The 15,983-nt window shown below is 36.7% G+C and overlaps 1 protein-coding gene across 1 annotated transcript in view; it reads left to right on the top strand.

The window, feature by feature from the left end:
* Window positions 1–1,510: 1,510 nt before the first annotated feature.
* LOC121735334 overlaps window positions 1,511–15,983 on the top strand; it is a 334,344-nt gene continuing 319,871 nt past the window's right edge. The window contains exon 1 of the mRNA XM_042126124.1: window positions 1,511–1,996. Coding sequence (XP_041982058.1) covers window positions 1,529–1,996 — 468 coding nt within the window. The 5' untranslated portion in view covers window positions 1,511–1,528. The remainder of the gene's footprint in view (window positions 1,997–15,983) is intronic.

Consider the following 15,983-nt stretch of genomic DNA (forward strand, 5'->3'; position numbering starts at 1 on the left):
TCACTTAGACGTCATCAACTTTTGTACGTTCCCCCCACCCCAGTATCAACAAACTATCCTCGAAACTCCTATGTTTTTAGACCCAGTAGAGCGTACAATGAGATGACTCGGAGCACAGAACTAGGCTTATTCTGTACCAGTATTGGCAGACTAAAGAAGAACCTTAGCGACCCCTTTTTTAAATAAATTAATATCATAATATATAATAATATTATTTTATTTTATTTTTATTTATTTAGGAAAACTTACAGCTAGAGTAACAAGTAGTTTTAAAATAACACAGGAAGGCCAATTACAAGTATGTACTTGTAAATCTGATAATATTCTATTCTTTGTCTGTTGTTTGTTTCTGGTGTATTTTATGAGTGTGAAAACTTGTAATTGGCCCTCCTGTGTTATTTTAAAACTACTTGTTAATCTAGCTGTAAGTTTTCTTAAATAAAAAAGCAGAGTAAACCGGCTGGTGCGCGCAGTACTTACCTACCTATGCGTTGCCCAGCATGGTGCAATATGTTCAAATTGACACTTGCGCCCAATCTTTTTATGTTTGCCTGTTCGTTTGAAGTCAAGGTACTCCTCAGTTCTGTCTATTCTGCCTAAAGCCTCAATTTATGCAAAAAACATCAATTTTCAAAATTATCAGTTACCCAGTTCATCCACTGATGTCTTCAATTGTGAGCGTCTTCTACGTACGACTCTAATTGCACTTTAAAGGGGCCTCAGTTAAATTTAATTATACAATGATTACGCCCCGGCCGGCATTCGAAGAATTTTTTACGACCGATTTTATGAGGATGCGCCGGAATTCGGAGACGCGAATATCAGCACATGAATTATTCCATGGCGGAAAGTTCGAGGCTAGAAGTAATTAACGGAAGGTGTAAAGGACTAAACACGAGACGTAATTTTTAGAGTTCTGTTTAAAAAGGAAAAACGGGATCTTGTTAGACTTCGCTGTCCGGTCATATTCTGTCTGTCATCAGCGGGGCCAAAATGGTCGCCTTGGAGAGTCATGATATGAATCATAATAATATGATTCATTTTTTTAAAATCGCAAAATGCAACTCTGCTGGCACTTCATGTCTAGTAATTCGTACTGATTTGACTTTTGTCAGTTTGACAGTTTTCACAATTCATTTGCTGAATTGATTGAGAGGAATTGCTAAATGTTACCATTTTAGCCCCGCTGGCTTTGTCACAATATCTTGTTCAGCCTAATAGCAAGACAGTTGAAATTTTATAAATTATTTACTTCAATAACAAAAACTAAAAATATTACAAAATTAATTTTCAAGGTCACCCATTCAAAAACGCATTTTTCGTCTATTTTTCCCCAATTTAAATGATAGAAAACCCTTCGTGCGCGAGTCCGATTCGCACTTAGCCTAAATAGTCCCGTCGTTCGCAGTTAAGATCGTTACATAAGATAGGGAACGATTACCTATTGAAAGCAATAATGAAGTCGTGTTCTTTCCAGATGCGGGCGATATATTTGACCGATGGCTGACCTAATGGTTTAGCTCACGCGATGGAGAGCCGCGAGCACCGCCACGGCAGCATCGCCAAGCAGACCATCCTGACCACGCATCCCAGCGGGCTGCAGACGAGGGTATCGGTGGAACTGGCGAATTTCGATCTGTGCCTGCACACGGAATGCAAGAAGCCGTGGGACAGAAGGTTACTAGGGGGGGTTTCCGCGAATGTGACGCCAGTGCTTGGGAGGAGAAGCGATGCGCTGAACGATATAGACAGTCCTCTGAGCAGGAGACTCCTAGGGGGGGTTTCCGCGAATGTGACTCCGGTGTTAGGACGCAGAAGTGATGCGGTCAATGAGGGGAGGATGTCGCAGCAGTGTACGCCTGTCATGAGGAGGCGGGAGGTGGACAGTCCTGGGGGTTCCCCTCTCCCCACCAGGAGAGACCTTCAAGATGAGGAGTGCTATGACGTGGACAATAGTGTGATGAGTGGCTGGCTCAAATTCCGAGATAACAAACGGGTGAGTCGTAGTTTTAATATTATAGTTAGTATAGACTATAGAAGTTACACTCTGAAATGCCACTTTAATCGTAAGGCCATGCCATGCCTGATAAAGAATAGCCATGTTTAATGGCTAGAAGTGCAACAAATGCTAGAATGTAATATAATAGAAGCGCCATGTAACTTAAGCACCGTTAATTTTAGTGACGTTTCACTGTTTGGATGACAGTTTATGTTGTGTTGAAAAATATTTTTTTCACGATATTTATAAATTTTCTAGGTTTAAAATATCATCGTGACACTAATATCCAACACGCACAAAATCGCTTTTCGTATTATGCCTATATTCCCGCAAAGGATACTTTTACACTGTTACGGATAAAACTCAGCTTGGTTTTAAAACGTTTTGCGACCGCAGTGCAGAAAATATATAGCGAACCATTATGCACATTCAAGCATCCGGTAAACAACGTGTGAATTTCCTTCACGTAAGAAATTAAAGTCCTTAATGAAAGAATTTGCCGCGGTAGCAGTTACGAGGGGCTCAGGATATACTGGCCTTTTTGGTGTACCTTTGAGAACCAGGGTAGCCTGAGCCCTGGGAAGGTATAGGGCTACAAGAGGTTGCATCTGGGCTAAGGGCTGTTGTCTGATATCGATTGGAGATTGTATAGGGAAGTTCTTTTGGGAATTAAGTTTCTCTAGGATTTCTTAGGATATTTTGTTTATCAGATACTGTGTATTTGCTTAGGATTTGAGAATAGTGGCCTGTTTCACCACTTTCTGATAAGGCTATCCACTAATTAACTTGACAGATCAAGTATGGAGAATCTGTCAAAAAGTTGTGAATAGCCTATTAGGCACTTTATCAGAAAGTGGTGAAACAGGCCCTTAGATTAATGGAATAAAATATTTATTTGTTTGATAAGGTACAGTGAATAATAACTCGAAAACTAAGATATAGCATATATCTTAGTTTTCGAGTTTAAAGTAGAACATTGAAAAATTTCGAACAAAATTATTGATTTTGTACAACAAAAGTTCTAGATAATAATTAATAATTTAATTTATCTCTGTATGTACACTTATTAGTGCGTAAAAGAAAGGAATGTTTTGCATGAACTGAAAGAGACAAAATATAATTATAATAAATACTGATTATTATTATGGTTCAGTGACCTAGATATATCATTTTATGTACGGTCGAGTTGAGAAACCCTCTCCTTTTTAAAAGGCTAAAATTACCCTGTAGCTAAAATTTGATATGGTTACTAAGCTCTACATTTATAGTTTTCAGTTTTATCTTTGTTCAAGTAGAAATTGTGCACGAATATTACGATCTATAGATCTAGATCTAGACTTATAGATCCTTCAACAGATGTGACCTGGAAACCGCATCATTTCGCATGCATATGCAGATTATGCACTTCACGTGGCGGCTAAGTACTTCCTATTCCTCGCGATTTCTTTTATCTTTCAATGCATATTGATGCAGAGGGGGGGGGGGGGGGGCGATATGTACTTGGTTGTTAGACGATGTTTTAGATTTATTTATGGTGGCCAGCCATTCACGCTATTTATTGTCCTGTCCAACAGCTTCATCTTACAATTTTTTACTAAGTCATATTAGTTTTTGAAAAACCGGAGAAATTATCGGTCTCCGGGAAGACGGGAGGTTAAGCATTATTACCGGAATCTCCGGGTTGGGAACCCTAAACACAAGACAGAAAAAATAACAATTATGTTAATTTGATACATGGTAACTTCTATAGTTGGATAGCTGTAAACCTTTATTCATAAAATCTAACATTCTACCGTTGGTTTGCATGTACATAAAAGACATCTGTACTTTCGTGAAACAAAACCCTGAATTTTTTCCACTAAATTGTAATATGATTAACAGAACCGTCACTCCACGAAATAAATTCAAACTTTTTCTACCTCAATGTAAAATGGACATTTTCAAGCGAAATGCTTACGTAAATGCTATAAAAATATATAATAAACTGCCTAATCGATTCAAGGAATTACCTATAACTGCCTTTAAAAGAGAGATATCCAAATGGTTGCTAAAACATTGTTTTTATTGTTTAAATGAATACATGTCTCATGCGTCAGAGCCAATGTAATGTATCAAAAATTTATTTATTATAATATTATATTACGCAATTTAATAATTAACTTAAGACTTCCATTTTGACTTTCGCATTTTACTGTTACTAACACTAAATTATATTGAATTAATTAACTTTCTGACATTACCTTGACATTGTTACACTAATTTTGATAAATTAATAAGTACTTAATTGAATCCTATCGTATTTTGTAATTACTTATTATAGTTCAATAGCTGATATTTTCGATGTTCAATTGCACGCCATTTGTATGGCAGAATGTATAAGAACAATATACTAATTAATGTTAAGACCTATGTAACACTACATTCTTGCAATAAAAATATTCTATTCTATTCTATTCTATTCTATTCTATTTTGCTAATAAGCAAATTAAATATGAAGTTGCTGACGGGCGCAAACAGCCGACCGCGTAGCGATTTGCAATCGTTTATTTACCAGCCGTCCGCCGTGCTGTTCATCAATTATGTGTGAATACTATGTCAATAGCAATTTATATAATAAGCGAAACAATGTCAATAGCAATTTATATAATTGCTAGCTGCAATGTTACGTAAAACGATAGAAAATTATGGGTTAAATATCTTTGATGAATACTTATGATTTGAATCAACTGTTCGTAAAATTCCGTAACGGCCACAACCAGAGACATGTATGGTGACTTAAAACTTTTGTGAAATTAAGAGTTTAAGGGCCTGTTCCACCACTTATATAAGTGCCGGATAGGCTATCCACCAATCCATAATCCACTTGACAGATACAGTATGGATGTATTTTAAATATTTGCTATTCAGCAATTTCCATACTTGTAAGTGGGTTTCTGACATATTATGTCAGTTCATTTGGTTCTATACCAAATTGATTTTATTAAAAAAACACAAAATAAAGTATTATTAAAATACCCCGAACTTGGTGAAGTTATTTAATTGATTTTATTGAAAAAATAGGATACAATATAACAGTATAATACAAGCATTAATGAATCCAGATCCTTCCCCCGGCTTCATAATAATTCCAATCGCCATCCTATCAGCCATCCCATCTGAACCCCAAGCTGTCAGTAATAGAGTTACAGAAAAATTCGACACATCTCCAACGTTCGATTGGGCCATTTAAAATATCGGCCCAATTTGCTGGGCGCTGACAAATGTGTGGGAGGCCCTTCATGAGGCTTTTTATGAGGCCCCGAAGATGATTAATCGCGGCCCCAAACAATGGGCCAGGGAATGCCGAATGTCATTTTACCTCTTTGTTATTTGGTAAAACTAAAAATTCTTTCGAATGGATTCATCATAATCGAAATTGCTGTTACTTTACTTAGTTTTTCATTAGAATGTTAAATGTTTACATCCAAATTGGCAAAAATCTGAATTAGAACAAATACTGCTAGCGATTTAAGCTTAGAAGTTTTAGAAGTTATTTTGAATTTATACGTGGGAGAGCCATGTTTCGGCACGAATGGGCCGGCTCGACCGTAGAAATACCACGTTCTCACAGAAAACCGGCGTGAAACAGCGCTTGCGCTGTGTTTCGCCGAGTGAGTGAGTTTACCGGAGGCCCAATCCCCTACCCTATTCCCTTCCCTGTCCTCCCCTATTCCCTTCCCTTCCCTCCCCTATTACCCTATTCCCTCTTAAAAGGCCAACAACGCACTTGCAGCTCTTCTGATGCTGCGAGTGTCCATGGGCGACGGATGTTGCTTTCCATCAGGTGACCCGTTTGCTCGTTTGCCCCTTTATTTCATAAAAAAAAAAACTGAACGAAGTATAATACTATATTATGACAATAAAACATAATTTATTATATTAAAGCATTTACTAGCATATAATATTATTATAAAGGATTGCCTTTGATAGAAGAATTCTTTTCTTTACGGACCCAACATTTTTGGGCATACGGCATACCTCTTTATAAGGTCAGAAATTCTTATTAAACTACTAACTAGTGCCCACAACATCGCTCGCAATTAAAACTATAATATTATAATCATATCTGTATTTCTAAGGGAGCCGTTTGGCAATTAATAGGCTCTGAAAACTACAGTTATTCTAATATGAAAGTTTGATTACCCAAAATGTAATATCTAGTAAACGAAAAATCAGCTTAAAATACGATTTAGAGTTTTGCTCGTTAATTTCACAGCGCACTGTCATCTCCATATTTTAGCTCCAGCGTTCACAAAACATATTCCATCCATCCGGACCAAATGAACCACAAATCACGCAATTCTCAAATCTACATGCCATTGTCACGACAATAGCTCGTCCCGGACCAATTATAGTTATTACAATTATCTTGGGGTAGTTGGAGCCCTATCTTGGGCTGGACCCCAAATTATAGGTTTTTTAACGTGCAGGGAATATTAAGAGAATTTAAAATTGATTATGTATTGTATAGATGATCAACCAAACTATCAATAGGCTGATTATAATTGTCGGTTCCAATTTTAGAGTATTTTACCCAACTTAACTTTACAACAATATATTATAATAGATTTGTCTTGCAAGTTACAATTTTATATTGATTATCTCGTGTGCAGGGGCGACTCGTAGTTGGTCAGTTTGTGATGTGTTCTCTGTAATATACTTTTATACAGTGCATCTCTATTAAACACCATGGTACAGGTCAAGCATTTAGTTATAAATAACTAAAGCTTCGATTTATTTTATTAAATAGATGAATCATAATGATTAAATCTAAAATGCTCCAATATAAATCTACTAGTCTAGTTTTGACGGAATTTCATGACGAGTTGTCCACAGAATATAGAGTAATCAACGTAGAAAGAACAGACTTCTTAGTTTTTGAAATGGTACCTGTTTTTGCAAAAAAGGTTGCGGTAAATCTAATACGCTATAATATCAGCTAGACCTGTAAATTTCGGTGAAAAACGATATTTACAATACAAACACCAAAGCAGCAACTAATATATAAAAGTGATACGCGATTTGAATGTTGATGTGATATAACCCATCCCTATATTCAACAGCTATAAACTAAAATAAACTCTGCTATACGGTGATAAAGTAGCTTTTGTATCGCCGCACATTTCATTATACCCCCACATGTTGTGATTGCAGTAATTGTATTAAACTACTCGCTTCGTCATTTGTTTTTATTTAGAAGATCTAATATCTTGGAGCTAGACATAATTACAAGTTTTTTTGTCTAGTATAACACCTGATATTTATATGCGTGAAAGCTAGGACACCATTGTTTAAAATAAAATACAAATAAAAATTGTTTTATTTCTGAATAAATTTGAATCAAATATTTTCAGAACGTTGAACTACATGTTGCCTACCACCGGTTCGGGAACTAACCCGGCGAGAAGAACCGCTTTTTAGTAAAAAAGTGGAAAATTTATCTTTAAAAAAAAAGTTACAGTTTGGTGTAGATTGTGTACTTTCTGGACCCTAATTCTCTTCCAAGAAAGTCCATACTAATATTATAAAAGTGAAAGCGTGTCTGTCTGTCTGTCTGTCTGTCTGTCCGTCAAATGTTCCCGCGCGACAACAAATTTTGGCGCAACGGCATCATCTAGTTTTAAATAAATCTCCCTAATTTAACTTTGTTCCAATCTCAACGCATCTGACATAATATTTTGTTCACAGCTACTTTGGTGTTAGGTGCGATCCGAACACGATTTCAACTATAATATCGAGATTACCTTCTGTATAGAGTATAGACTATAGACGCGACTATAATATTATAAGGCCTACATTTAATATTATATAAGTGTGTCATTATTTCGTTTTAGTCTTTCAATATTTTTTTTTTTCCATTTTAATCCAAAGTCTTTTCAATTTATTGATCCTCCAACCTCCTTACCTAAATAAAGACAGATTTTTGTCGCTAGTAATAGATTCAAAAGATTACAAATTCAATGGGGAATTTCTGAATCAAATGCCATTGTGATGGGGTAATTCTCACCCCATACTGCGGCATTTACATTTATATGAAGCGAACTCTTATTGAAGACCAATGCGACCTTGGATTTGCTGGAGATTCCTGGCTTTGTGAGCTTTTGTACCCCACAAGATCGAAGAGGGATATCGAAATGGTGTAAAAGTTTTTTAATCTTAAACAATGGCTGTATAATACTAATAGTAACTTTCTCACTCTAAAGAGCAATGTATATAAAAATGGATTTTCAATTGTGTTAGTAACGCTAAAACTCGAAAACGGCTGAACGGATTGGGTTAATTTTAGTCTTAAAATATTCGTAGAAGTTTTAAAGTGACACGAAGTTCACCGGGACAGCTAGTATCATATAATAATAAATCTTATATTACAGAAAAGTCACTGTACTGACGAAAAAAAAACTTTCTATAATAATTATAAAGTCTGTATGTTGCGTGGATCCTTTGGTTAGTAATTCAGTATGAAGATTCAATATTCACTGGCACATTTCTTCAAGCAATCGTAGACCCTTTAAAGGACTGATTGCAAAATAAAATACTAATTCCGCGACAAAACGCCGGTTCTTTTCTCAAGTACAAACTACAGACAGGTTACAAATGTGAAATCTGTAAGCTGGTGCCGCGCGCGCTCTGTCAACGTCAGCGCGCGGCAATATGTCGCCGCCATCTTGGAGCGGCCATCTTGGAATTGCTGTCAAATTGACCCGGGTGTTTACCGGTCATTGATAACGCTTGGAAGGCACTTAAAGCTTACAGTATAAAAACGTGGTCGTAATTAAACATTAGAAAAAAAAAAAGATTTTTTTTCTAATGTAAAGAAAATCTATGTACTAACCTATAATAACTATTGCGTTAGATTATATTATGAGTGTTGTAAATCTAACTTATTAATATTCAAATTCAAATTGTTTATTTCAGACATGGTCCATATTATAAATTTAAAAATTACATAATATTATAACAATAACTGCACAACATTAAATAATCACGTGAGACTGTGTGACTGTGCATGCATTAGAGTCCATTTTATCATGAATGGACACTCAGTGTCCATTCGACTCGCAATGAGTTGCAGGTAACTGTTGGAGCTGCCGCGTACTTCTCATCAGGGATGCAGATCTTTTTCGCATTACTGCTGCAAAGCCGTCCACTCCGGCGTCTGCGAACATCCCTGACGCGCTACAGAATCGCGGCAGCCCCATCAGCGCCCGGAACCCATTATTGTATTGGACCCGCAGGGCACTATAAGCCGTTAGCGTATGTTTGACCCATAGACTGCACGTATAGAAAGCCTGACAGTAGGCACGAAACAAAGTAATCTTCACCTCTGCAGTGCATTTAGCAAATCTACGAGCCAACATATTCGCCCTGACTGACAGTGCCCTGCGTTCCCTTGACATGTCCAGGTCATCTGCCAGCGACTCGGTGACCCAGTGGCCCAGGTACTTTACGCGCTCGACTCTTCTGAGCGGCTCGTTGTTCAGTGTAACGCTCGGAATAGAGTAACTCTTGGTTCCCGCCTTAAACACGAGTATCTCGCTCTTGTCAGTATTGTACCTGAGCCCATGCGCCGCGTACCGCTCGCAAATTCTTATTAGGCGCCTAAGGGCACTGACAGATGGGCTCAGCAGTACCATGTCATCAGCGTAACGGTACTGCTCAGCTCTCTGATCATCCATGTATAGGTTGAAGAGCCGAGGAGAGGTCCGTCCACCCTGCCGAACTCCACTCTTCAACCTATACACCTCAGAGAGTGCCCCGGGCCAAAATATTGCCGCGATAATTATGTTGTTGGTATAATATCTTTTTATAAAATATAAATGGCAGTGCGTTGTCACTTCATAAAATAAACGATAATATTTAGGAGGCATTAAGTCCACCTTTGTATATATTATGTGCATAAAGTTTTTAAAATAAATAAATAAAATAATACACATTATTTTAGCTTGAAGAGAGCATTTATTTCACAGCACACAGTGGTTTTATCACAAAATTATTGCATCATTATTTTATTACACAGAAACGTGTAAACGAATTAGTGAAATAGACAAGTGTAACGAGCGTAAAACATTATTATCTCGTTAAACGCTGACTAATTGAAATCATTTATGAATACCATTATTAAAGTAAATTTTACTAAATTAAACAATTGTTTGTAATTAATTTTGTCCGTTGTCACATGGTAGTGCGGTGTCGCTGATATAACGCTGTCATTAACCTGTTTTCTAAATACTTAGTTTAATACTCATTTAAAGTAAGTATGTTATAATTTTATGTAAATATTATGTTACTTCCTAAGCGATTACTTTACTGCATCTAACCAAAAAATTGTAATATATTTTGACATGTGACAGATAACTAAACAACATTGAAAACTTTTAACTTAACTGTATAATCCGTTTTTTTATGAAAATAAGAGAGCAAACGAGCAAACGGGTCACCTGATGGAAAACAACTTTTTTTTTAAATGAAATAAGGGGGCAAACGAGCAAACGGGTCACCTGATGGAAAGCAACTTCCGTCGCCCATGGACACTCGCAGCATCAGAAGAGCTGCAGGTGCGTTGCCGGCCTTTTAAGAGGGAAAAGGGTAATAGGGGAGGGTAGGCAAGGGAAGGGAATAGGGGAGGGTAGGGAAGGGAATAGGGTAGGGGATTGGGCCTCCGGTAAACTCACTCACTCGGCGAAACACAGCGCAAGCGCTGTTTCACGGCGGTTTTCTGTGAGAACGTGGTATTTCTCCGGTCGAGCCGGCCAATTCATGCCGAAGCATGGCTCTCCCATGTTTTAGATTATTATAATATATAAGCAAACAATAGTGAAAAAATTACAAACAAAATTATTTTATTAGATGTTTCTTGCAACTTCCCTTTCGCAGAAATACTTTTGTAAGACTTTTTCATGTCTTTTCCTTGGAGCCTCAGTAGACAGTACCTCTTTATCAAATTCGAAAATCGTTTTAAGCTATAAGAGGTAATAGATTGAAATCACTTTATTGTTTCACGCATGTTAGTATGGATCGCATTGTTAAACCGAAATTGTACACAAAGGCTTAAACACAATCGCATGTATTTATATACGTAATCGCAGATTTACATAAAATATTATTCGGATTGCGTCGGTCTGTCATCGTGTGATAATCGCGATAAATTATAAACCTCAAATTACACTCCGACGATACCGTCACAGAATGAATTATTATAAATTCATTTATGAGCTCATATAAATCACTTCAATTTTAACCGGCGCACGGGAACCAAATTTAACTCTATTCCGGTGGGACAAGGTGAAAATTTCTAAAGCGGACAAATGAATAACAATGTCGCACTGCGATTCGTCTTAACAAATGAATTATTTATTCAGAGAACGAATTAACATATCAAGAGTGTTCAGACGTTTCGGTACAGATGTACGAATATCAGAGGGACTCATCGCGCCAACTCTTTGTTCTTAAGTTTCCGCTGGTCTTTTGTTACCGAATCAGAATCAATCAAACTTAACCCAAACAATTGAATACGAACAGATACAAATTCCACACCGAATAAACAGTCCCTGTACAAGGATCTGATCTTCACAGTTTACGGATAGCCGGTTTCACCGATCTCCGGGAAATTGAATTTGTAATATTTAGGTGTACCAAAATTATTTTATAATTTGTAGCATCAGAGAAATTGATTTGTAGGTAGATAGTGAATGATCTGGTTGAGTTATGTCAATTTTATATCATTATTTGTCTGCTGGGATTGACATAATGCGACCAAATGATGTATTCCACCATTTGCCCATCGATTTTCCCTTATAGTATAATATATTGTGAACTAGTAATTAATCTTTAAAACAATAATTTAAGTTACATTTTGTCGCTAGGCTATCCTAAATCTGACAAATTTTTTGAAAACCATTGCCCCACGTTGGGCGCCACAATTCTGGTTGGCGCCCAACGTGGGGCCTCAAACGTTCTCTAAATCTGTACAATGGTATCGCTGAGCTCACGGTGACTATCTAAGCTCGGATACCGCGTCATGCAGCTCGGTTTCGCGCATCCTCGTCCTTAATCCTCTCTTCGGCTTGCGGTTTTACCAAATTGGAATTCAGTGTCTGACGCTGCGATGCGGGTTTGCTCTCAATTAATGGATTTTTAATTATGTATGAATGCCGGGAGTTTAGGTTATTCTAGTATTTATAATTTTATTATGATGGCACCTACAGCATACAATATGTCACAGCTAACATGCTATAATATGATACAGCATAAGAATGAAATGAATAATAACATTTAAAATTGTTAATGTCTTTTCTCCTGACCTTTAGCGGCTTAAAGATAAATTGTATTTCGTAATCAACAGGCTAATGAAAGGTGATTTGTGTACAAAGTCGCTTTGTGAACGCACAAAAGACTCGAAGGCGTAAATGAAAGATGTTTTCAATATTGAAAAATGTCAACAAAATATCGTTTTAATCTCGGCGGCCGTGGAATTAATTTCGGGCTGGGCCAGCTCGGTGGGACAAAAACTTCATTAGGCCGTGAAGACAAAGAGGTCACATTATGTTTCGGACTTTGCGGCCGGCCTTTGTGCTCTAATATGCGATATAAAGCCTTTTTTGCAGGTCGTGTATTTTGGTTTTCATAAAATATGATAACATTACATTCTTATTTATGTTTGATTACAAAAAACAGTTAAAATTATTGATGGAGTCATTGTATTTTTGTGACGATTTGTTCGTGTAAAAAAAAAAACTCAAAACCGTAAATTTTGCTCTGACAAGGAATAGTCTAGTAAATTTTACGGTTTTTAGGGGTTTTTATTTATATTTCAATCCTACACTGTTGTTTATGATACTTCATATTTATTTTAAATTTAGAGCCGCATAGTTATGGATCATATTGAATACAAATCATATTCAAATCTATTCTATACTTAACACAGTTTTATTAATATTAGTGAATATAGTTTTGAAAAATACAGAATTCACCATGAAAACTGATCTCCGGCGAATTGCGTATGTGATATTTCAGCGGCAGGCCGCACATTTGTCAGCTCCCTCATAAATGTTTCATCGAGAGACAATCTTCAGATGGTCTCCTGTGAAATGAGCTAATATTACACTTTCCTTATGAACGTCCGAAACAAATGTTCTGATCCAAAATTTTTTTTTCAGTATTAAAAGTAGCCTATCTGTTAAACTAGAGCTTGACTACTGCCATGTTACGAGATTTATATTGTGCAAAATAATTAAATATACTCGGTAAAATCATGAGATTAATAAAAAGTATAATACTCATTCATTTTTGCTCTGTTTATTCAACTTGTCAACAATGATCGACTTTGTACGTCTCTAAGCATATTATTTTTTATCCTAATCGGCGTGGAATTGAATAAAAGTGTAACCATTTAACAAAGCAATAGGAGACGTCTTGTGGAATTCCTGCGGCGCCGCGATATAAAAATACTTCAAAGACAAAGATCGTGGGAATTCTGTAATTGAAGTGGCTATTACCTCGTCAAATACCTTTTATTTCTGCAACAGACAATTAAAATTGTTACATTTTATTGGGTTTTCATACTTTAATTTCTATGGCAGTAAGGTACATCCATTCCACGAAAATATATTAAGACTCAAAAGTTTAATTTTGAATCCGTTGAGAACACCATAATATCTATCATTGTTTTGTGATTTAAATTTCTATTTCTGGAGGTCTCCGCTCCTCAATTAAGAAACCTTGCCTGAAATACTCACATTAATAATATTTTAACAAGAACGAGATAAAATATGAATATGAATGATACTTGTTAGGAGCCTATAATAAGGAAGGAATAAATTGAAATATAAGAAATATTTATGGGGTCGTTTGGTAACCGCTTCGTTCTGGTTCCCACCGGTTCGCGCCGGTTCGCAGTGGTTCGTGGCGGTTCGCGCTGGTTATTACTGGTTCTTTATGTCCCAGGTCATTAGGGGCGCGTAAATGAATTATTCCAATGGAGGGCAGTTTAAAAATGTTTCAGGATATTGAGGAAATGACTCGAGCTTTATAATTAAGGAAATATAAAGCAGTGTTTTATTGCCCCAACAAATACGAGTTTTATTTGGAAGCTTCATTGTAGGTTTCCTTCAAAAATTCCTATGTTTCAGTCGACTTTCTTTCGAAATTAAAAAGTTAAATGTTACTTATGTCTTTTGTGGTAATTGTTTATGTATGTTGATGTAAAAGAATTTGTGTACATGTTCCATAACTTTAGATTTTTACTTTTATAAAATGTTACAATTAAACTTTTAGATGTTTTTCCATCATAAATACCTTTATTTTAATATTTTAATGTTTGTAGTTTATAAGACACAAACCACATAACTTGTCACTTCAGTCATTTTCTTATTCCATTGCTCATCTCGTAATTCGGACCATAGATTGAGCATCAGATGCTGATTTTTAACAAAAAATAGTTTGTAAAGCAACAATATTCTCGCTCCTGAAGTCTGTATTAATCTCGAATCCTTTGATCCAGACGATGTATTGACGGAGTTCTATAGAATATCGAAGATTGAAGATTTGCGGTAGATTGTTTTTTATATTAAAATTTTATTGAAAACTTCCGGGTTTGAATATAAGTTGTCTCCTTTCTTTCAAACCATCTCTATGACTTTCTGAAACATAAGTGAAAACTTTCTTTAGAAATGAAAGTTTTCAAAATTATTAATAAATTATTTATTTATAAATCTTTTTCTTTCTGTCAGTTTTCAGCTAGACCGTATCGTCGATTGGACTATCTTGACTTTTGTGGTGAAAAATAATCTATCAGTGTTGTATCAGTAAAATTTCGTATTTAAAGGCCGGCAACTCACCTGCAGCTCTTCTGATGTTGCGAGTGTCCACAGGCGACGGTAGTTGCTTTCCATCAGGTGATCCACTTACTGTCCCTGGGAGAGCCATGCTTCGGCACGAATGGGCCGGCTCGACCGGAGAAATACCACGGCCTCACAGAAAACCGGCGTGAAACAGCGTTTGTGCTGTGTTTCGTCGAGTGAGTGAGTTTACCGGAGGCCCAATCCCCTACCCCCCTAGAAATGCCGCAGTTTGAACTGTCTCCAGCAGTATTTCCGGATCTATACGACCTGCAAACCTTCAAGAAAATAGCGTATTCCCTCTCAAAAGGCCGGCAACGCACCTGCAGCTCTTCTGATGTTGCGAGTGTCCATGGGCGACGGTAGTTGCTTACCATCAGGTGACCCGTTTGCTCGTTTGCCTCCTTATTTGATAAAAAAAAAATACCAAACTAAATAATGCAGTGCAGCTATCTCGATATAATAGAATTTATAGAACTCGGTCGTCATTATTTTTTATCCAGTCATCGTCTGTTATTTGTACAGGGTGTAACAAAACTAACTGGACATGCGACCCAGCGTCACGAGTTTCCCCATACAATAGTGAAAAAAAAAGGTATTTCAGCGCTGCTACTTTCTCAGTGAACTCTGTACGAGTAACACGTACACACCCTAAGGTTTATTTATCACTTAGTTTTGTTATACCCTGTATAGCAGGATGGCCGAGCTGATGATGATCACACGAAGCGGCGAACATATTTACGTCAGTTTTGAGAAATGTTCAGAGTTAATTTTACCAAAACAACAATACGAATAGCGTGGTCGAGCCTCGTTAGCGTAGAGCCGGCGCTACGCCGTAGCCGGTGCTACGCCGTAGCTCCAGCGCTACGAGCTACGGGCTACGTAAATCAACGCCACGTAGACGTTAAGCTAAAAATACATACAATAAACAGGAAGTGACTCGCTAACGAAAACGTAAATGCTTGGATATGATTTTGTATGGTTTATGAAGTTTTAGTTTTAAAATATGTGTTTCGTAAGTGGATTTTCTAATTGTAGTTATTAGTGCGTTGAAAATCCATTCCATTCGAAAACATATCAGTTTAATTGATATATCTAAATTTTATAAA

Source organism: Aricia agestis, chromosome 17, assembly GCF_905147365.1.
Source record: "Aricia agestis chromosome 17, ilAriAges1.1, whole genome shotgun sequence".
Classification (NCBI taxonomy): Eukaryota; Metazoa; Arthropoda; class Insecta; order Lepidoptera; family Lycaenidae; genus Aricia; species Aricia agestis.